Genomic DNA, 21,040 nt, shown 5'->3' with positions numbered 1-21,040 from the left:
TACATACATAAACATTACAAACATACGCAAAACAGCAAGGGGAGTATTAAAAAAAGAAACCAAAACAACTCAAAGCTTAACCCTGACTGCAGCGTCGCAGCAGCAGCAGCAGCAGCGCAAGGAAAAAACAAACAAACAAAATTGACGGCGGCAAAAGAAAATCAAGGAGAGCAAAGTGTGTTGCGGTGAGCGCGAAAGCCAACGCTAAGCAGCGCAGCAGCCGTAGCAGCAGCAGCAGCAGCAAAAGCTTCAGTAACAGCAACAATAAGGCGACTCGCACTTCATGCAGAAGTATAAGAAACAGCGCAAAACATGTAAGTGAAATTGATTTTTTCTTCTTTTTTGATTTTTTATTTCTTACTCGACTGTATTTGTGTGTATGTATGTACATATACATACATATCTATGTTAAGTAGTTGTTGCGGCGACTCCTAACCTACATGTTTGATATTTGATGCTCTCCCTCTGCCTTGTGTGTGTGTGTGTGTGTGTGTGTGTGTGAAGTGTAAAGCTCCTGTCAGTCTGGCAACGTCTCTGGTTGAGTTAAGCCGCAAATAAACAGCAACAACACCTGTGAGGAGGCGCTGGGCTGAATCGTTATGGTTACAGTTACTTATCTAGCAGCAGCAGACAAAAAGAGAGCAAGATAGAGAGAGAGAGAGAGAGTGTGTGAGTTTGAGTGGGTTGCCACAGACAAGAAGAAAACAAAAAGTGTTTCTACGGCTTATCAAAGCAATTTAATGTTAAATGTCTGCGTTGACGCTGACGAAGATTATTATTATAATTGTCGTTCATGAATCTATGTATATGCAAAATTACAATGCGCTCTAGCACACACACCCACCCACACACACACACACACAAGCTCTCTCTCTCTCTCTCTCTCTTTCTCTCTCTCTCTCTCTCTCTCTCTCTCTCTCTCTCTCTCTCTCTCTCTCTCTCTCTCTCTCTCTCTCTCTCTCTCTCTCTCTCTCTCTCTCTCAATTGTGTTTGCATACTGATTGATTGATGGACACAATACGAGAATTTTGTATGCCAGCAGAGAGTTGGAGTGAGAGTTGGACAAGCGATAGCTCAAGGGGATTGACCCGTACCCAATTTGTCACTCTCTCTCTCTCTCTCTCTCTCTCTCTCTGTTTCTCCCTCTTTCTCGCCCCCTCTCTGATTCCTTCGTCGTTTTACGACTAAATTCTATTCACAATATTCATTGCCAAGGGCTCAATTCACAATTGTTGAAATAAAAAAAAAGTATAAGAATGAATAACCAACTTTTTTATTTAAGCAAAAAGTAACTTGTTAATTTATATTTCCACGGGTTATTGACCGTTCTCACGCCTCACCTTCTAAAATAAGGCAAACGATCTGTTTAGAAATAAGTCAATTAAAAACACTTGAATCTCAAATCAAAAACGAATCGAACAAAAACAAACTGAAATGCATGCAAAAAAAAAATGAAGAGATAAATGAAACGAAAGATAAAGAAAAAACAACAAGACGGCGACAAAGAGAGTGAAAATGGCAAGTGAAAAGTAAATATAAATATAGTTCAAAGATATCATCTGGATATATATTTATTTGCTTTGCTGCTAAACTTGTGTGTGGTGTATATAAGAGTATTATTTATAGGCGTCACTTGCTCATTTACCATTTATATATACATACATATATATATATATATATATATAAATAAATATATACATATTTATATATATATATATATATGTCTATGACACATAAAGACTCGTACCATAAGTTTTGAAAGCATTTATAGCTTCTAGAATTTTACGATCCTAATCATAAAATCTGCAAATCGACTATAGTCGACCGGAACTGACTAACAGATACCCCACAATAATGACTGCTTCTACACAGTCTGGCAACTCTTAGTGATCCCTGCTTACGTTTCGTAGCTGCCTGCTATGAACTCTCGCGTAGTGCTGCATCCTTTTACATTTGGTAGCACGTCATAACCGCAAAAGTTGCAGACCAAAAAAAAAACAAAAAAAAAATCTCAGTCAAGGTGTATTTCTAAAAAAGCGATAAAGTGTCCATAATATGTAATATAGTTATTTGAACATTTATTATAATTACAGGGTATATTGTAGTTTCGAAAGTAGTCCTGTTTGAAATCTATTTTGAATTTCAAACCTGTCACGAAAATAGATTCACAACAAACTGCGACAGACGTGAAAGTATAAAGAATCGTAAACAAGGGCGACAAATATTTCGTGTTTGTTCATCGAAAACAATAAAAAACAACAATTTATTTACCACAAGACACGCAACAACAGCAACAAACAACAACAAATTATATTAATTAAGAGCTAAATTAAATTGTATTCGATAAGCAAGACTCAACAAAGAAATCAACTAATTATTTAGGCAAGCTGCAGTTCCACTTGCAAATACCCTGTAATCAGTCTTCAATTATATAAGATTATCTAATTAATACTTTTCTACATCTATTTGTTGTTATTTGCTGTTATTTGTTATTTGCTGACCAAGTTTATTTTTGTGTCATTTGTTCCAGTGTAATTTTTATTATTACACTCGTAAACACATTTTATGGCTGTAGGGTATTTAAAACTAAATCGTTGCACCAATTAAAATCTTATCAGATTGTTATTGCTGTTGAAGTCGTTTTGGACTCTTTGCCAATCCGTTTTTATTTGTAAATATCGGTTTTATAAAAGACGATATTAAAACATTTTCCAGCAAATTTATGTGTCGATCTTTGAGTTTCCTTGAAATACGGTTAGTTTAGCTTTAATATTGTGCGACTTATGTGTTCTTATCGATAAGCACTTGTGTAACCATGTTATCGATGCTATGCAGGAGAATCGACAACATCGATACGTGAAAATCGATAATATCTATAATCGATCAATTCACATAGCTCCCACAGTGTGAATTGTAGAGTTACCGAACTTGAAAATAATATTTGCTTGTGGATTTCTTCAAAGATTCAACGTTTTTGGGGCTAGGCTTACCAAATTGATAGTTTCAACTACTTCCACCCACACATATCGAAGTCTAATCTCAAATCTCTTTCGATTTCAGCGCCCCGGTCAACAACAGCAAAATGAGCGCTCTCGATGCCTATCTGAAGCGGCCGGCGGATGGAGCGAGTGGAACGACAAGCCAATCCGGTCAATCTAATTCGGCTGCAGCGATTACGGCTCCGATTCCGGAGGACGCTGAAGATCTCAAAACAGACATTCCGTTCTTTGATGATCCGCCGTCGCAGTCGCAGTCACAATATGCGTCCGGCTGGAGCACAGATGCTGCGGACCGGGAGAATGTTGGTTGCACACCGGACTTAGAACTAGAAACGGATGCGGATGCGGAAACGGAACTGGAACCCGAACTAGATGATGGCTACACGGATTCAGATTATGCCAGCGGTAGTGCCGCAAATAGCTATTATCAATCCCCGACACCGTCCAACAGCGACATAATGCTGCGTCCGCCCTCAAACACAACTTTCCAGTATAGCTATCCATCACCGGGCTCAACGGGGACGGGCAGTCTGAGTACGGGTCCCAGTACGGCAATCGGTGCCGGCAGATTGCATCCAGGCGCCTATACACATTCCCAGACGTTGCCGTCGTCCTCATCATCATCGTCAGCAGCGTCTTCATCGGCCTCCAGTTTCTATCCCAACATGTGGTATCCGAATGCACCGTATTGCAACGGTTCGGCATCGGGATCGGGATCCGGATCGGGAAGCGGACACACCTATAACCGTTATGGTGGCTATGCGGTCCAAGCGACTGGTGCGCCCTTTGCGCATGGGATGCTGCAACATCATGCCGGCCATGTCCTGCATCCTCATCCCCATCATCATCATCCGCATTCGCATCCGCATCCACATTCGCACCATCCACATACGCACTCACATCCACACCATCAGCATCCGCATCCGCACGAGACAATGATGGAAATGTTCCAGCTATCCAATAGGTAAGTTAAACCAAGAGTGCCCGACTAGCAGATATCTTTTACACGATTATTTGTATGCATGCCTAAACACACACACATCTCAATCATCATGGCTATACAAATCGAACATCGATACTTATCGATAGATTTCAATGAAATCAACATTTCAATAAAAGAGTGAAATTAAATCGATGCTTATCCGTTGCGCAATTTATCCCATAAAATTATTAATGTTATATGGTTTTACCAGAAAAGGTAGTTTCATATATATATATATATAAAAAACCTCAGTTGAAATTTGTTGGTTCTCTGACAAAATATTTTATTTTTGTACCCTTTCTTCAACGGGCACAATTGACAGACCCACAAGCGATGGAAGCAGCACAACAGCCTCCAGTAGCAAACCACCCTCAATACAGCGCCCCCCCCCCCCCTAACACCCACCAGCCACCTACGATTGCCAGTGGGAAGCCCCTGCTGTTCAGCTTTGTGACCCGTGCAGCCAATTTGGCCACAATTGTTAAGCGACGTGCTGCTTGCCACCCGTTGCTCTTTGTGTTTGTCTACGAAACAGTGATTGGCTGCCTCAGCCGCTTGCCCCTAGACCCACATGCAGCACCCCTAATTGCACGCTTTCTTGCCACCTCTCTCCTTTCTCCTCTCTCTCTCTCTCTCTCTCTCTCCCTCCCCTCTCTGTCTTACAGCTCCCGTGTGGCGTGCGTTGCAATTATTTTGCTATATTTGTATCAATGTTGTTTTCGACTTTGCCATATTTATTTTCGTAACACATTTGACGAGACAGTAATTTGGCCCAGTTGGTCATTGACTAAACAAACCCGAAAGTCTGCACCATTGTATACGCTCCCCGCCCTGGTACTCTCCAAAAGCTGACAAGTTCCATGAATAATAATTTGGTGCACTCATGAGTTGCATTTGTTGTTGTTGTTGTTGGTGTTGTTATTCAACTCTTGTTATCGTCTGTTGAGATTTATGGCACGCGTGCATTGAGTCGGTCACATTGAGTGCTACAAGTAACAAGTGGAAACGCAACCACCCCACCGCAAACCACATATAAATCCAACGAACCCACAAGCCCATCACCCACAAGAGCAAACAAGTCGGTACACGGGCAATTTGATTGGCAGCAACCGTAAACAGAGCAAGCGATACGCAATACCGAATACTGAATTGATTTCCTTATTTACATAGCAATAAATAGCCAGCAAGCAACAAGCTTTCTTATCGGGTATATCGGGCAAGCGGAACATTGATAGGCCACAAGGAATCGGAATAATCATTTTCAAATTTATTTAATACTATGAGGTATCCATCCTGTGATTATCTAAAGATCAAACGAAGTACGGCTTTTCTTTTCAACTCTCTCCAAGTTGTTTTTGTTTTGATAGTATTTAGTATTTATTAGTTATTTTATTTATTAATATTTAGTATATCATTATTTTCAAAATTGATAATCGATTATCTGATTATTAATCACATACTATGTTAATTGCTTTCACGAAAAAAATAGAAGAAAAAACAGGGTATATATCAGTCGATCATTTTCATTGCAACAACAAATCCGTTCGACTGCAATTCATTCGTATTTCTTTCTTTCTGCACAGCGCCCAAGGTCACTGCTGCAATACTTCGATAGAAGGGGAGTAACAGAGAGCGAGACAGTGAGAGAGAGAGCGTGAGAGAGAGAGGGGGAGAGTGTGTATTGCGCGTACGATAATTGATACGGGCGTCGATAACACCGTTACAAAGTTGCGAAATAAACAAACATATCAACCAATCACGATAACAATCGAACAAGCAACCGAAGCAGAAAGACAGAGAGAGAGAGAGAGAGAGAGAGAGGGAGAAAGACAGCAATATAAAATACAGTCGCTCACAAATAATGTTGCCCATATTTGAAATGTGTATAACTTTTGAATGCACAGAGATATTATCAGAATTCTAGCACAGAGTTGCGAATTAATGTTTCAATTTAAGAAAACATAAATAAGCGAAGAAAGAAAAAACTAAAAATAATTGATCAATTGAATGCCACAGCTATGTTTATTGACTAGCTGTGATATCTATGCTTTAGTCAATATATTCGTAACGAGAGTAAGCAATTTTAGATATATTTCGTCAGTCAGAAGTTAACAATATTAAGAATATTTCCAATGTATTTAATTTAGTTTAAATCATTCATATTTTTACTGGGCGAAATAAGCTGTTAAATTAAATTTGTCTTCAAATAATTAAGTTTTTCTATCAGTTATTTATAAAAGTCTTGTCATGTCCTCAATATTTATTTACTAGTCTGTTGTGCTTGCTTTTTTCTTAAAATCTGTCTGCCTTCAAAAGCTTTTTTTTATGTTAAATGCTGGGCGAAATAAGCTGTGAGCGACTGTATTTATGTACATACGTCCGGGAGAGATATTGAGGGCGGAACAGAGAGAGACAGGGAGAGAGAAAGAGAGAGAGCGAGAGAGCGTTGTGTCGACCAACTGCAGCATGTTAAACAAATGTCAAACAATTTATATATATATATATATATATATATAAACATATACATGTGTGTGTGTGTGTGTGTGTACTGCATTGTTTTCTGAGGCGCCGCACTCGTAATCAGCGACAAAATGGTCGCGTCGAGTGGCGTGAACACCTTGCACTTCCTCGTCAAACCACTTGATGGATACAAAGCGAACGTCTCAAGGGCAACACACCCAACCAACAAACTTAACCAATTCACTCCTTAAAGAGTTTCAACGATACTCGTATATTTACTACATTTGCCCCTTTTTCATGTGCCACCCTGTGGTATTTGCAAGACTTAGCACAGGGTGTCTTGAGTGCTGTTTGCAAGCTTAAACTTGAATTCGATACCCGCACCCCAATGAGAAAATGAGCATATATGATTTATATGGGATACCCTGCAATAAAGCTAACCATATAATTAATTATATTATTTATTCACACCTTATGCAGAAATTCTAATCAGTATTCTGATTATTCCGCAGTTATTTTATTAAACTCGAGAAATCGACTATTTATGAAATATAACTTATTCGTATTATTAAAATTATTTATCGATGGTTTTTCAAGCAATTAAACTATTGATATTTAAACAGACACACTCAATTTTCCAACAGGCTGTCAAACGGAATTGTTCCGCTTTCAGTTCGATTCCAATTTGCTGAATTTCAATTTTATGCTCAATATTTATTTCATTTCAAGTATATATACCCCTTACCAATATATATAAAGGGTAAATGAAAACATTCAGTGTTGTGTGTGTGTGTGTTTGTGTGTGAGTGTGAGTAGCTGCACTTAAGTAAATTCGCTACAACGTTTTTGCGCCTTTTCATTTTTGCATGTATATATTTGAATTAGCTGTTGTTGTTTTTGTTGCTGCTGCTTTTGCACTTGCAACCTAACAATATTTCTACTGTATATTTTTTTTCTTCTGCAATTGCGTTTTAAAATAAATTACATCAGAGCGAGCAACAACAGCAACAACAGATTGCTAATCGAACAAAACTGTTTCTCATATTTCCGTATAAATTAGTCATACGCCCCCTGGGAACCTCACCATCAGCAGACAGCCTGGCAAAGAGAGCAGAAGAGCAGACAAGTCAGAGAGCGAAGTGAGCGTAGCTTTAGTGCAGCGAACAATAATATTTAGGCACAGCTTGTGCGTCTTAAAAAGAGGGGAGACATACTCTTCTTCTAAGCTCTCCTTCTCCCTGTCTCTCTGGCTCTGTCGGAATTTTGGCGCCATGTTCGGCTTTGCACTTGGATCGGCTGTAAGCCGCCAGTAGCCGACAGCGACGTCAGCTGCCTCGCGCTAACTGCATTTCAGCTGCTGATAATTATTAACAGCTATTGTTTTTATTGCTGTGTGTGTGTGTGTGTTGTTCCTAGACTGTTATGTCATGCGCTTTAATGCAATGAGTAAACAAAAACATTAGCACCACTACCACCTGGCTGTCCCCCTTTAACCACTCACCCCAAGCCAACCCATAACCACCCGCTATTTTATTTATATTTTCACAAGTGCATTGCAAATGAATAATAATCCCTGCACTTTGTGCTCCATTTTAGCGGTCGCGAAGCACGCAATCGGGCAGAGAAAAATCGTCGGGATAAACTAAATGGCTCCATACAGGAGCTGTCGACAATGGTGCCGCATGTGGCGGAGTCGCCGCGACGCGTCGACAAAACGGCAGTGCTGCGTTTCGCTGCGCACGGACTGCGGCTTAAATACGGTAAGCTACAACAAACAAACAAGCAAACAAACAAACAAGCAAACGAACAAGCAAACTCGTCACAGTTTAAATTATTTCCATGCAATTTTCCTTCACTATCACACTATCTGGCAACTCAATTTTAAGTGCACTTTGGCCGTTACAAAGGCCGTTACGATCTGAAAATTTAAACTTGTTGCCGGTGCTGCCAGACTGCAAGAGAGATGTGTTGCACTTAAGCACATGACTTAAAATAGTTGTAGCTATCGATATTTAATCAATTCGCATCGAAATTTAAATTGACTTATGCTTTTTTTTATTTTTGTTTATTTTTAGTGTTTGGTAAGACACTGCATCTTCAGAGGCCCCAAGTGACGGACACTCTAATGGAAATGTTGGACAGCTTTTTTCTCACTCTCACCTGTCACGGCCAAATACTGTTGATATCGCCGAGCATCGAACAACATTTGGGCCATTGTCAGACGGATTTGTATGGGCAGAGCATACTGCAGATCGCTCATCCTGAGGACCATGAAATGCTCAAGCAACAGCTCATCCCCACCGAGCTTGAGAATCTCTTCGATGCCCATGCGGATCCCACGGACGACGATGGTGAACCCCGGCAGCGCAGTAAATCCGAGGAGGATTATATCGATCGAAAGTTGCGCGACGATAGGCGCAGCTTTCGTGTGCGGTAAGTGATAAAGGATATTTACTATCGATATATCACAAGACTCAGATATATCGATACATATTGTAATATGAAGTGCTTGACATCGATACATAATGCAACTCTTTGTATCTCTTTCGCTCCACTTGCAGCTTGGCACGCGCTGGTCCCCGCTCCGAGCCGACCGCCTACGAGGTGGTCAAAATCGATGGGTGCTTCCGTCGCAGCGATGAGGCGCCGCGGGGCGTACGCTCAAATACGTTCAGCTCCAGTTTGCAGCTGATACGACGAACACGCGGACGCGACGATGCGATACCGTTGCACACAATTAGCGGCAACGATATTGTGAGTAGCGTCTTTCCTCTATGGTTGATGCCAAATGGAGTTGTTCAGTCGCTCAATTATTGGCACGAATCACGATCATTTAGTTCGTTCATTCGTTCGTTCTCTGCAATCGCCGATTAACGTTCGTTATCAGCTTTGAATTATTTATTTTTAATTAACATTTTATTAAAACCATATATTTACTTAAATGATTGAACTTAACGAACGAACTGAACGAATGACTTGAATGAACTGAAGCAAAGTTTGGTTCGTTCAGTTAAGTGAGTAGTAGTTCAATCGAACCAAGGCAACAACTTATTTTAATTGAAATTTATGCAGAAATGACGCGTTTATTTCACTTGCTGACTTTCAGGTGCTGACTGCCTTGGCGCGGATCATTCGGCCGCCAAAGATCGTGAATCGTCTGTTCGATGCGAATACTCTGGAGTACCGCACTCGCCACTTGATTGATGGCCGGATCATTGATTGCGATCAGCGGATAGGCGTCGTCGCCGGCTATATGACCGATGAGGTGCGCAATCTGAATCCGTTCACCTTCATGCACAACGACGATGTCCGCTGGGTGATTGTTGCACTGCGTCAAAGTGAGTGCCAGCGAGTGGTATTCCAATATTGAGTGTCTTAATCATTTAGTGCGACGCTTTCTTCTTTCAGTGTATGACTGCAATAGTTCGTATGGCGAGTCGACATATCGCCTGTTCACGCGCAACGGCAACATTATCTATCTGCAATCGAAGGGATATCTGGAGATTGACAAGGAGACGAACCGGGTGCACTCGTTTGTCTGCGTCAACACTCTGCTTGATGACGAGGAGGGCAAGCGACGCGTGCAGGAGATGAAGAAGAAATTCTCGGTGATCATCAATACACAGATACCGCAATCGACCATCGATGTGCCCGCCTCGGAGCATCCAGCGCAACTAGAGAAAGCTGTACTCCGTCTAATCCATAATCTCCGTTCATCTGCCGATCATCATCATCATCATCATCATGCCCTGCCGCTGCCATCCGACAATGATGAGCTAGCTGATCACAATGTTGCTGGTGGAGCTTCAGCTGCTGCTTCTGCTGCTGATGATGATGATGATATGCATTGTGTTGGCCATGATGATGCCGATGATGACTACGATGACGACATCGAGGAGGGACTCGCAAGCATCACATCCTTCAGCTACGATACCCATGCCAATCAGCAATCACATCAACATCAGCAGTCTCAGTCTCACTCACATACACAGCATTCTCAACGTGGCCATTCGTATCATTTGGAGGGTGGTTCCATGGCGTCGTCGTCGCAGTCACGTTTGGGTAGCTCCAAGACGCCGCCGCTGGCGCTGGTGCCGCCCGAGACATCTTCCGTGAAGTCATCAATATCGAAGAGTGTCAGCGTTGTCAATGTCACGGCCGCCAAGCATCTACGTGGCCTCCACTCCGCCAACGCCAATGCCAGCTGCTCCTCAGCAGCAGCAGCAGCGGCAGGAGCAGGCGGAGCAGCGACATCGTCCACTCGGAATAGCTGCACTTGCTTGGGTGACGGTGATTGCGACTACTGTCAACGACCACTGACGCCGGAGACATCCGTCATGCTCAAGCGTTGCAGTGCATCCCATGATGTCCACACTGATAACGATAGTGTGAAACAGGCCAAGCGACGCTTCATGCCCAGCACAGGTGAGATAGAGAAAGATACAGAGAGAGAGAGAGAGCGAGAGAGAGAGTTAAAACCTTGTGGCTTACTTTACAGAAGAGATCGAGCATGTCCTGAGTAATTCACTGGAGCAAATCCAGAGGGATCTGCACCAGCAAGTCAATGTGGCTGCCCAACTGCGGGATCAGTGCAATCGCTATGAGCTGCCCGATGCCAATCAGCGCATAGATGAGATCTTGGTTGGTAATCAAATCCACACACAGACACACACACACAAATAGAACGGCAATCTGAGCAACGTTTTCGTTTCGTTTATAGGAGGAGCATCAGAAGCAGAGCAAGGAGTATGTCAACATCAAGAGCGATTTTGAGGAGCAGCTGCAAAGCAAGGCGGCGAATACAACGAAAACGGATAGGGAAACGGAAACAGACACCCAAGCAGGCAGCAGCGGTTCAACAGGAGGTGCCACTTAATAATACCATACATATATATATATATATAACTGAGGGGTTTCAACCGTTGTGATAAACGTGGCAGCAGCAAATTTGAGCAGCGACTTGTATCGAAATGACAAATGTTGAGTTGAAGTGAATGTGGATTGATGGATGTTCGAAAGGCAAACAACTATTTACAATTTAAAAAATGCTGGAATGAGCATTGTAGCATCTTTATGCTATCGATATAAGTATATATATCTCTTTATAGGCATATAAAGTAAGTTGGAACCGAACTAACGAGTGAGCATGCAACAAAACTACTTTAGGATGGGGCCCTGGACTCTCGACCAGTGGCTGTTTTATTTTTCTATCTATTTTCTGCCCCTTTTTTTTGTAATTACAGTTGTTTATTTTTTGTATTTGTTTTTCCCTCGGACGTAATTATAGTTAAATATAGTGCAAAATGTTTGTTAATTCATTTAAATTAAAATTGTATAGTCACCCAATTATTAGGTTATTTAACTCTACCATATTTATAGTGCGTTTATATATATATATATATATATATACATTTATATATATATGTGTTCATCGTATATATATATACATATATATATATATATATATACAGCTGCTGACAATGGTTGGCAAACTTCAAACTAAACGTGATAAAAGACTGTTAGAATTAATGTTAGCATAAAATAATCTATATATATATATATATATATATATATATATATGTAAATATATATATTTATATATGTATATATCTATGTGTATATGTACTTAAATCGGACTAAGTTAAATGGAAGTTTATGTTTTAACAATTTAAACTAAATGTATACCTATATATACATGTATATATATATATATATATATATATATATACTACTTACATAACTTAATGCATACATGTTTTAAATGTTTTTTATGCTCAACGAGAGAAAAAGTGTGCGAGAGAGAGAGGGAGAGCGAGATATGAATATATCCCACTCCTCCTTGTTATGGTATGCATAAATGGATAAATGTTACTGGATATATATCTATATTTATGTATATTTTGGAGCGCAAATGGAATTTGAATATGGCTACAACTTCAAGTAGGAATTGTGTTTTTAACTCAGGGCAACAATTAAATAAACACAAGCGCCAAGTACAATTTACAACAAATAACAAATAATATAAGATAATTAAATTCAATGTACAACAAATTTTTTTTGTAAACAAAAAAAAAACGAAACACAATTGTTAAATGTTTGTTATGCATTTGTTTTATAAATAATTTAACTTTCGTTTGTTTGCTATTTTATTACGATTATTATTATTTCTTTTTTTTTGTTTTGTTTACTTTTAGCTTAAATAGTGAAAAGAAAAAACCTCGTGTACCTACGCATACATTTATACAAATGTGTAAATATATATATATCTATATATATATATATATTTATGTAATACTTGATTGTATGTATGATAATTTATAACTAAGTAGATCGATTAAATGTTACGGACACGTGTGAACACTTTTAGAGCAAAACAAGTTAACTAACTACCAAATGGTAAATACTTGTGTTTGTTAAACCGCCACAAAAAGAAATTATTAAATAACACAAATTATAAAAGATAAATAAAAACAATCAATTCATTTGGTGGGAAATGTATTACAAAACTGTTCCCGAGAACAGCTTACAACGTTTGAACGTTTGTGTGGGGTCGGCTACAAATGAATCGCTTAGATTAGAGCGAGAAAGAGAGAGAGAGATGGCTTAGCTGACGGGATGTGCAATTTTAACTCCCGATAGCCTATGTACAGATCGAAAAAAACTTATCGGTAATGAAAAGCATATACAAAAAAACGGTGTACGCGAAAATTTTGGATGGTTGCATTAGAGACGGGCAAAATGAAATTATACTGTTAACATGTGTGACTTCTGCGAACAGCTATCGTTTGGATTTGCCCACAGTGATATTGACTAGGAGTTTGCCGATTCTGATTGCCCAGCCCAATGCCAGGCCCGAATAACAAAGTAACTTTTTTGTTATATATGTACGATTTAAATTATGTAAATATATGTTATATTTAAGAAAAAGGCAACACAAAATTGTATGATAAATAAAACTATTCAAATGTTGTAAACAAACCAAAAGTGTGAGAGTGTTCTCTTAATTTAGAAATTCCAAGTGGTATTTTCGTATTTTTTAGGTAATTTTAGGTTTGGCATATTCTTCTTCGACTCCACAAACGAAATATATCGCAATTTCGTGTCCAACATTTTTCATCGATTTGTAAAGAAAGAAACTTGCTATCGATACTTAAATACCGCCCAGACTTGAAGTCTCGTGTGTGCATAAAAAACGCTTTGTGCACCGAACACTTATTATTTTGCGTTATTAACATATCGATACAGAGAGCGAGAGAGAGAGAGAGAGACAGAGAAAGTGAGAGCGAGATAAAATACATGTACAGTGTTGGGCAGCACTTGCGCCCTCTTGCGTCGTCAACCAACACTTTTTTGCAGCTGCAACACAAAACAACATTCGTAGCAGTATAGTTTTTCACACATATGTATAAATATATATATATGCTGACAACAAAGTGACGTGAATATCGGATAAATCGGATTGTTTATACGAAGCAGTATTGAGTGCGCATTGCTTCTTTGTGTCTCACACACACATACAAACACACACACACATAGAGTAGACACATCTTATGCACAATCGAAACGCTTGCGAGCGAATCATAACAATAATAAAAACAAATGCCAGTTAAAAATGGCGAATCAGATGCGGAAGGCGACGTCTCTGGGGCGGAGTCGGAGCGCTCGAATTCGAGCCAGGCGCACGACACCTCCGACGAGGAGGAGGAGGAGGAGGCCAATGAATGCGACTCAGATGATTCCTCCGAAATGGATGCCACCGAAATCGAGATGCGACGCGCCGAACACATCGAAGATTTGGGTAAGCAAAACACAATAAGCACACACACCCATATACACTAAAAAAAACGCGCTCCTTAACTGTGGAAAACCAATTCAATCCTACAGCGAGCTTAGAGCGCCAATTTAGCCAGCTGCGCGAGCAATATTATTATGAGCGCATCAGCCTCATCGAGCGCCAGCTATCCGATGTCCGTTCCGGCCGCTCCGAGGAGTTTGTCCATCCCCAAAAGGAGCTGGACAAGGTGTACAGGACGCGTATCGAAGTCGCCGATGTGCTGCGCAAGTTTCGCCTCCAAAATATCGAGCACAAATATCTATCCGAGGAGCAGGCGGCTTCCCAACACTTTGAGGTTTGCTATTCCCTCCATCCTTTCTTCATTCATTGTCATGAATACAATTCATTCGCAGAGCGAGAAACAAATGGCTGTGGATAATCTGCGCGAGGAGCTAATGGAGCGCATACGCCGCCTGGAGGAGGATCGTCACAATGTGGACATCTCCTGGGACGATTGGGGCAATGACAAGCGCCAAAGTAAGGTACGCGGTCCGGGGCGCAAGAAGGCCGTAACTGTGACCGGCCCGTATGTTGTATATATGCTACGCGAGGAGGACATCATGGAAGATTGGACGATCATACGCAAGGCACTCAAACGATCATCCGGTGGCAATGTTGCTGTCGCCGCCGCTGCCGCAGCAACAACACCACCAACGCCAACGATGCAACAGCAGCTGGGCGGTGGAGGAGCTGGTGGCTTGGTCGGTGTGCCGCTAACGACAACAATGATGGCGGGCGCGAATGGATAACGGTGGCGTTCCGCTGCAGCTGCATATCATGCTCACAACAAGGAGCTCACCTGATGGCAGCGTAAGGTAGCAAATGCTCCGCCACCGCCCCTCGGACCGCCCTGCTCCTGTTTCACGCCACCACCACCAACGTTATGATTTGGTCAAACACATACACAGATTTTGCTTAAGTTATACTTATTACTTATTTTTGTACATACATAAATACATATATCCATATATATATATATATATGTATAGAACTGTACATAGAACGATGATTTTATCGTTTAGCGAACAACGCTTCGATGTGTGTGCATGTGTGTGTGAATCTATGACACACACGCACACACAAATTCTACACACCGTCAAAAACAAAAACAAAAACAACAAGAACTCACGAGAAATGCATAATATTTATTGTATATATGCATCTACATATACAGATACAAGTAAATACACGTAAGCATAAATGTAAAGAAAAGAAAAACAAATATAAAGCAATTATTTTTCGTACTTACTATTCAAATTTGTTATTTATATATATGTATTGTATTTGTAATTTTTGTAATTCATGTTCAACAATGTCAAACAATTATGCGCAGTCGCAATAAATGTTTTGGCCATAATAAGTAATACCAATTAAGTAATCGAGTGTATAAATATAATTTCAAGATTAATTTACTGGACTCTACTGTCTATTGTATTGTATTGTATGGATTGGAAATAGCCTGGAAAGGGAATCGTGTTCGCGCTAAAAACAATCAAATGGATCGAATAAGTTGTGCATTGTTCGCATTAAACAATAATCATATATGTTCTGTGTACATCATATCTGTATCTATCATATATGTACCATGTATGTATCTATGTATTTCCTAACTAAAGCACTAACAAGCTTAAGCATTAACCAACGAATTCTGTATAGTAATGTTGCAAGTTCAATGCAAATTCGCAATATATATTTGGATGTATTGTGGAGACAAACAAAAAAACGATCATCATAAAAAGTGGCTCTTCCTTTAACAGAGGAATCTTGTACTTTATCGAGCCTATTAGCAATGTGAAATAATAAACTATAAATATAAATCTATAATTTGTTACATTGTATTTAAGCACTCAAATCAAATATTCCAAAATTGTGTGTCTAAAGATCGTACAAACAAAACTTTATGGAGCTTAAGGTCGATCTTGAATTACTGTTTAGAACAATTAATGAATGTTTGTGCAAATGTATAGATATGTGTACCAACACTAACATGTTCCAAATTTGTGTCTAAAGAATATAATATAACTATATTTGATGTAAGATCACAATAAATCAAGCAATTGCTTTAGAAAATGCAGCCGAAGATCGGCCTGAAATAAGCAATAATATTTTTGTGAGCCATCATTTTCCAAACTACAACTCTCAATTAAGACATATCCTGAGAATTTAATAAACTATAGCAGATCTTAACAGATCGTATTTACATGATCTGTAAATAAATACACAAATCCATATGAAAATATTTACATGCGCAGTTTTGGAGTACTTAACATTTAAACGTTTGGTGTTTATTGAATCGCAAGTATTCTATTTGTTTTTCTTTCTTTTGTTTTGTTTTTTTTTTTTTTTTATTTAGAAGCCCTTGGACTTTAGGTGCTCACGGAGCAGATCGACGTAGTCGCCATGGATGTAAATCTGGCCACTGAGTTCGTTGACTCGTGTCGCGCAAAGTTTCCCATTGCGTGCTTGCTCCACAATTGAGCGCAGATCGCGTTCCAGCGCCCAAATATCGCCCTGGACGCGTCGGACGACGGTCAGGCGACGCTGGCCACGGAATCGTGTGTGCAGATAGACGGGCACCATGTGATTTTTTGTGCGAGCCACAAAATATCCACTGGAGTTGTCGCCGTTTGCCCTTTGCGGCTGCCAGCCGGAGGGATATGTCGGCTTAGCGACCGGCTCGGGCACCGTGCTCGGTGGCAACAGACGCTCCACATACTTCCATTCGGGGGGATTGTGCACCACCTCCACTTCAGGGTACGCTTCCAACGGCTGCACTGGCTGCGACGACCGAAAACTAGACAGACGAGCCGGTTGTGTGTGCAGCGAGCGAACGAACTGCCAGTGTAATCATTTAATTTAATAATATATGGGAGCCAGTTTTTTGCGTAGTAATTACTCACGTGTCTAAGCATCACTTTTGCGCTGGCTGCCATTCAATTTTGCAAATATATTAACAAAGTCGAGCACACCAACAGAAAAAAATATTTGTGTTACATATGCGCTGTGTTGTGTGAACTGGAACTGGCATTGGAACCGGAACTTACTTGCCTCAGGCGTTGCCACAATGCTAAGTTGAGTGCTGTAAATGTCTACTGATATTTTGGCGCCTTTTTCTCAATTAGATAATGCATTTGAAAATGCTCGTGGTGTGAGTGTATGAGTTTGTATGCAACAAATACCGCCCAGCGACGTCATCGCTCAAAGCTAAAGCTTTTTTGTGCATACAGCGACAAACGCACACACAAGCTTATTTTAATCATTAACGTTGCAGCTGGTGCTGTTTGCTGCATTTGTTGTTGATTCTGGGCAGCAGTCATTTGGCATTGTTTACGTTGCAGCTTTTATTTGTCAGCTTTTTTTTTGCCTTTTGCGCTCAGGTTCGGTTTTCAGTTTTCTCAGCGCTTTCGTTACGACAAGTTGTAAATGCTGCCATTTCGCAAAAAAAAAAAGAAAAAATAAATAAATAAAAATAAAAAAATAACTACTAGCATATACATATATGAATATTTTTTTCTACCGTTTGCTGCATTTGCCAATTGTAGTTTGCGCCGCTGCAAGCAAGCGTGCGTGCAGGCTAGAGAGAGATAGCAAGATAGGGCGCGCGCGCAAATTTTGATAATAATAAAAAAGAAAAATAAAAATAAATAAGGGCTCCACATGCGCTTTTCGTTTCGTGCTCCTTGCTGCCAATCGTAACGGGTGCCGCCGCACCGCATCAGTGTTGCAAAGCGTGATTTTGAAGCAATGGCACGCAAGGATGATCCCGTTTTCAATGTGAAATTCGTGCAGCTCGTGGAAAGCCAGCCCTGCTTGTGGAACTACACGCACCCCGGCTACAGCAAAAAGGACGAGGTGCAACGCGCCTGGCAACATGTGGCCAATGAGATAAAGGATACAGGTGCTTCAAACATGCCAAAATGCACACAATTCATACAAAAACTGAAAGCAACAGTAAAAAACGACATTTTCATTTCGCCTTCCGCTGCACTTGTAGATTGCCATTTGCGTTTAGTTATTATTGTTTTTTTTTGTTTTGCTGCAATTGCAATTGCGTGCTCATTTGTTGTGTGCGACTGTGTGTGTGTATGTGTGTGTGCTGGCGCGCGCGCCTATGATGCAAGCTTTTTTGTGCGTGTGTGCAATTTTTCAATGCAATCGCAATTTGTAGTCGTGCCAACTCGCTTGCACTTGCACACACACACGCACACATGCATGCACACACGTACACACTGTGCGTGCGTGTTCGCTTGTGTGTGTGTAGGTGTAGGTGTGTCACTGTGTCACAGCAATAGCTGCATGCAATTAGTCGTTGTTGTTGCTGTTGTTGTTGCTTGGTGCTTATTGCTTATTGCTGCTTGCATGTAATTAAAAAGTTCAGCAACTGTTGCAGCGCCACTGTTGGAAATACCCTGTACAGCCTTAACCAACACTTGTTGCAGCGTTAACACATCCAAAGCAGCAGCAGCAGCAGCACGGCCCACTGCATTTTACAGCACTGTCCCCTGGGACATTATTAATTATGCACTTTTCGAGCTTTCTCATTTGAAATTCAATTTTTTTTTGTTAATGTCCTAGTTGCACTTTAATAAACATTTTCGTATGCTTTTTTTTTACATATGACGTGTACTTTTTGCTATAGTTTATAGTTTTCATAGGGGAGGCCCATTTTCCAATTACGTTCAGCCTTGTCTATTAATATTAAATTTAAAGCAAAATAAAGTGCTTGCTGAGCACTTTGAATTTGCTGCAGCAAGTCGAACTAGATGGCTTAGTTTAGTTTAAGAAGCATTTTGCGTGCCCCCATTTATCAAATGTAATATTTGACTTGATATGCTCCTACTTAAATAAAACATTAATAAACTTAAGCCAAACTTAAGTAAGGCTAAACTTTTGGTTTTATTGTATTTTATAATAAGGAATACCAATTCACAGTTCTTGTTGTAATAAAGGAGTATCTCTTCGACCCTCAGCTATTTACTTAGCATAAAAACTAGATTTGAACCTGTCTATTGATTCTTGACATTCTTTTTGAATTTGTGAACTCATTTTTTGGTTATATTTTTCATAATAAAGGACTAGCTATTGACAGTCCCTGTTACACATCATAATCTGCGATCCTAGTATATTCCCTTGGCATATACAAAATCATATTAACTGTTTTTAATGAATGTATGTTTAAACATATATGGTATAAGGCTGAGATCGTTAAAGCTCGCTGCACGACGTATATATGTAGACATATCTTTATTTAAAGGATTGTGTGGAAGATTATATAGGAAGATTCAATAGGGCGTTTGTATTTACACTCATCGCTTATAATAGCCAAAGGTTTTGCTTATTTCATGGGCTATTTTGTATTCCTTTCAGTTCGAAACTCAAGGGAACGTTGGCGCACGATTCGGAGCAGCTTTCTGCGCTCCTTGAAGCTGGCGCGGACACAGACGGGTCGGGGAAAACGCAAATATTATCTATCGAAGTATCTGCAGTTTCTCATACCCTACACAAAGTCACGTGGCTGCCACAAGCAGCAGTCGCCCGCCGTTGCCGCCAATACCCAATCGAATACTCCGAATCCGCAGACCGAAGCTGAAGGTGAATCTAATGCTCACAGGCATCCCAATCCCAATTTGGGCATGGTGCTGCGTAAGCCGAGCACCTCGACGACGGCAACATTTCTGGCGCTGAGCACCGCGCCAATGACACGCATTGGACACATGCGTCTAATGGGGCAACATCAACCGCATCAGCAGCCGCCGCAGCCACAACATAATCCCAGCGACGAAGACACCAAAGACAGCATTACCACACCAACGGATGTGCATCTCTCAGCGCTGGATCGGGCAGGGGAGCAGGAACGGGAACGGGAGCAGGAGCAGGAGCAGAATCGATTGGAGACGCCGCCACCCCGATTGCAGGCGATTAAAATGGAGCCGGAGAAAATGTTTGCGGCACAGCAGCAGCTGGTGACGTTGCCAGTGACAATGGCGGCGGCGTTGCGCAATAATATGGATTGGACCGTTGCCGAGTGGCTCAAGGGCAGCAACCACCAGTTGCAGTTCCACAGTAGCAACAACAACAACAACAACAATATGTTGTCCCATCATCATCATCATCATCATGCGCTGACACCGCCGCCAGCGGAGGACACACCTGCGCCACCACCAGCTGCCTTTGCACCACCCGCACCACCAACGCCTGCGCTGACGCTGACTGCACAGCCGACGTCGCCGGATGCGGATTATTCGTTTTTAATAAGCTTACATCCATATCTGAAAGAGATGAGTGGCAAGCAAAATCGACGCTTTCGCCAGAAGGTGGTGGGACTCATCGACAATGTTCTGGACAATATAGATGTTTAGTCTTCACAAACAGCAACAAAAAGCAACAGCAATACAAAATACAAAATACAAACAAGAGAGAACGTTGCAGTCGGGCGAAACCGACTGCGAAATACTTTGATACCTTGATACAAGTAATACCAGCTGATAATAGGTAGCAACGAACACGGTGGGTGTAGTCAAGAAATACCGTTCAAGTTTGCCTTCCAAATTATGGTAGACTATCCAAGTTTCCCAACTATAGCTCTTAAATTCCGCGAGATATAGGCTTTTATCATTTATTGAGGCGTGGTGCAAAATTCCGGATTTTTTAAGGGTGTTACGTGGCAAATTGCGATCTTTGAAGTACATCGCCCACAACCTACCAACCAAATTTGTAGGTTTAAATTGTGGAAGATATGCGCCCCTAGCCCCCTAGTGGGTGTAT

At 40.8% G+C, this 21,040-nt stretch overlaps 4 protein-coding genes across 5 annotated transcripts; 3 read left to right on the top strand and 1 right to left on the bottom strand.

Annotated features, from left to right (window-relative positions):
• The first annotated feature begins 30 nt into the window (after nt 1-30).
• On the top strand, nt 31-11,819 carry LOC6569227. Of its 2 annotated transcripts, none has more exons than XM_032741452.2 (9): nt 31-314; nt 3,061-3,963; nt 8,038-8,201; nt 8,517-8,874; nt 9,003-9,195; nt 9,548-9,779; nt 9,850-10,866; nt 10,943-11,082; nt 11,162-11,819. In XM_032741452.2, exons 2-9 carry the CDS (start codon nt 3,083-3,085, stop codon nt 11,315-11,317), a joined length of 3,141 nt encoding a protein of 1,046 aa, XP_032597343.1. In that variant the 5' UTR covers nt 31-314; nt 3,061-3,082; the 3' UTR covers nt 11,318-11,819. The 2 variants fall into 2 exon arrangements, with proteins under 2 accessions (XP_032597343.1, XP_001995709.1); XM_001995673.3 differs by having other exon boundaries at nt 32-314; nt 10,940-11,082.
• Nucleotides 11,820-13,748: 1,929 nt separating this feature from the next.
• On the top strand, nt 13,749-15,526 carry LOC6569226 (breast cancer metastasis-suppressor 1 homolog). The gene is made up of 3 exons (XM_001995672.2): nt 13,749-14,239; nt 14,326-14,570; nt 14,629-15,526. Exons 1-3 carry the CDS (start codon nt 14,041-14,043, stop codon nt 15,022-15,024), a joined length of 840 nt encoding a protein of 279 aa, XP_001995708.1. The 5' UTR covers nt 13,749-14,040; the 3' UTR covers nt 15,025-15,526.
• Nucleotides 15,527-16,490: 964 nt separating this feature from the next.
• Nucleotides 16,491-17,263, bottom strand: LOC6569225 (probable 39S ribosomal protein L49, mitochondrial). Its single transcript, XM_001995671.3, has 2 exons — nt 17,176-17,263; nt 16,491-17,110 (listed from the first exon to the last, which is right to left on the bottom strand). Exons 1-2 carry the CDS (start codon nt 17,206-17,208, stop codon nt 16,625-16,627), a joined length of 519 nt encoding a protein of 172 aa, XP_001995707.2. The 5' UTR covers nt 17,209-17,263; the 3' UTR covers nt 16,491-16,624.
• Nucleotides 17,264-17,769: 506 nt separating this feature from the next.
• Nucleotides 17,770-20,691, top strand: LOC6569224 (ras guanine nucleotide exchange factor P). The gene is made up of 2 exons (XM_032741300.1): nt 17,770-18,173; nt 19,643-20,691. The coding sequence occupies exons 1-2, from the start codon at nt 18,020-18,022 to the stop codon at nt 20,632-20,634; spliced, it is 1,146 nt and encodes a 381-aa protein (XP_032597191.1). The 5' UTR covers nt 17,770-18,019; the 3' UTR covers nt 20,635-20,691.
• The last annotated feature ends 349 nt before the right edge of the window (nt 20,692-21,040 follow it).

Source organism: Drosophila grimshawi, unplaced genomic scaffold (genome assembly GCF_018153295.1).
Source record: "Drosophila grimshawi isolate 15287-2541.00 unplaced genomic scaffold, ASM1815329v1 contig_848, whole genome shotgun sequence".
Lineage (NCBI taxonomy): Eukaryota > Metazoa > Arthropoda > Insecta > Diptera > Drosophilidae > Drosophila > Drosophila grimshawi.
Note: the sequence above shows the minus strand (reverse complement) of the source record. Positions and strands in the feature narration are given on the sequence as shown.

Excerpts from the sequence above, each read along its gene's own strand:
- LOC6569227 (XM_001995673.3), top strand. The coding sequence starts at position 3,083 with ATGAGCGCTCTCGATGCCTATCTGAAGCGGCCGGCGGATGGAGCGAGT. Across the intron at positions 3,964-8,037 it reads ATGTTCCAGCTATCCAATAG|CGGTCGCGAAGCACGCAATC; the intron begins GTAAGTTAAACC and ends GCTCCATTTTAG. Across the intron at positions 9,196-9,547 it reads CAATTAGCGGCAACGATATT|GTGCTGACTGCCTTGGCGCG; the intron begins GTGAGTAGCGTC and ends GCTGACTTTCAG.
- LOC6569224 (XM_032741300.1), top strand. The coding sequence starts at position 18,020 with ATGGCACGCAAGGATGATCCCGTTTTCAATGTGAAATTCGTGCAGCTC. Across the intron at positions 18,174-19,642 it reads CAATGAGATAAAGGATACAG|TTCGAAACTCAAGGGAACGT; the intron begins GTGCTTCAAACA and ends TATTCCTTTCAG.
- LOC6569225 (XM_001995671.3), bottom strand. The coding sequence starts at position 17,208 with ATGGCAGCCAGCGCAAAAGTGATGCTTAGACAC. Across the intron at positions 17,111-17,175 it reads CAAAAGTGATGCTTAGACAC|TTCGTTCGCTCGCTGCACAC; the intron begins GTGAGTAATTAC and ends TTACACTGGCAG.
- LOC6569226 (XM_001995672.2), top strand. The coding sequence starts at position 14,041 with ATGCCAGTTAAAAATGGCGAATCAGATGCGGAAGGCGACGTCTCTGGG. Across the intron at positions 14,240-14,325 it reads CGAACACATCGAAGATTTGG|CGAGCTTAGAGCGCCAATTT; the intron begins GTAAGCAAAACA and ends TCAATCCTACAG. Across the intron at positions 14,571-14,628 it reads CGGCTTCCCAACACTTTGAG|AGCGAGAAACAAATGGCTGT; the intron begins GTTTGCTATTCC and ends ATTCATTCGCAG.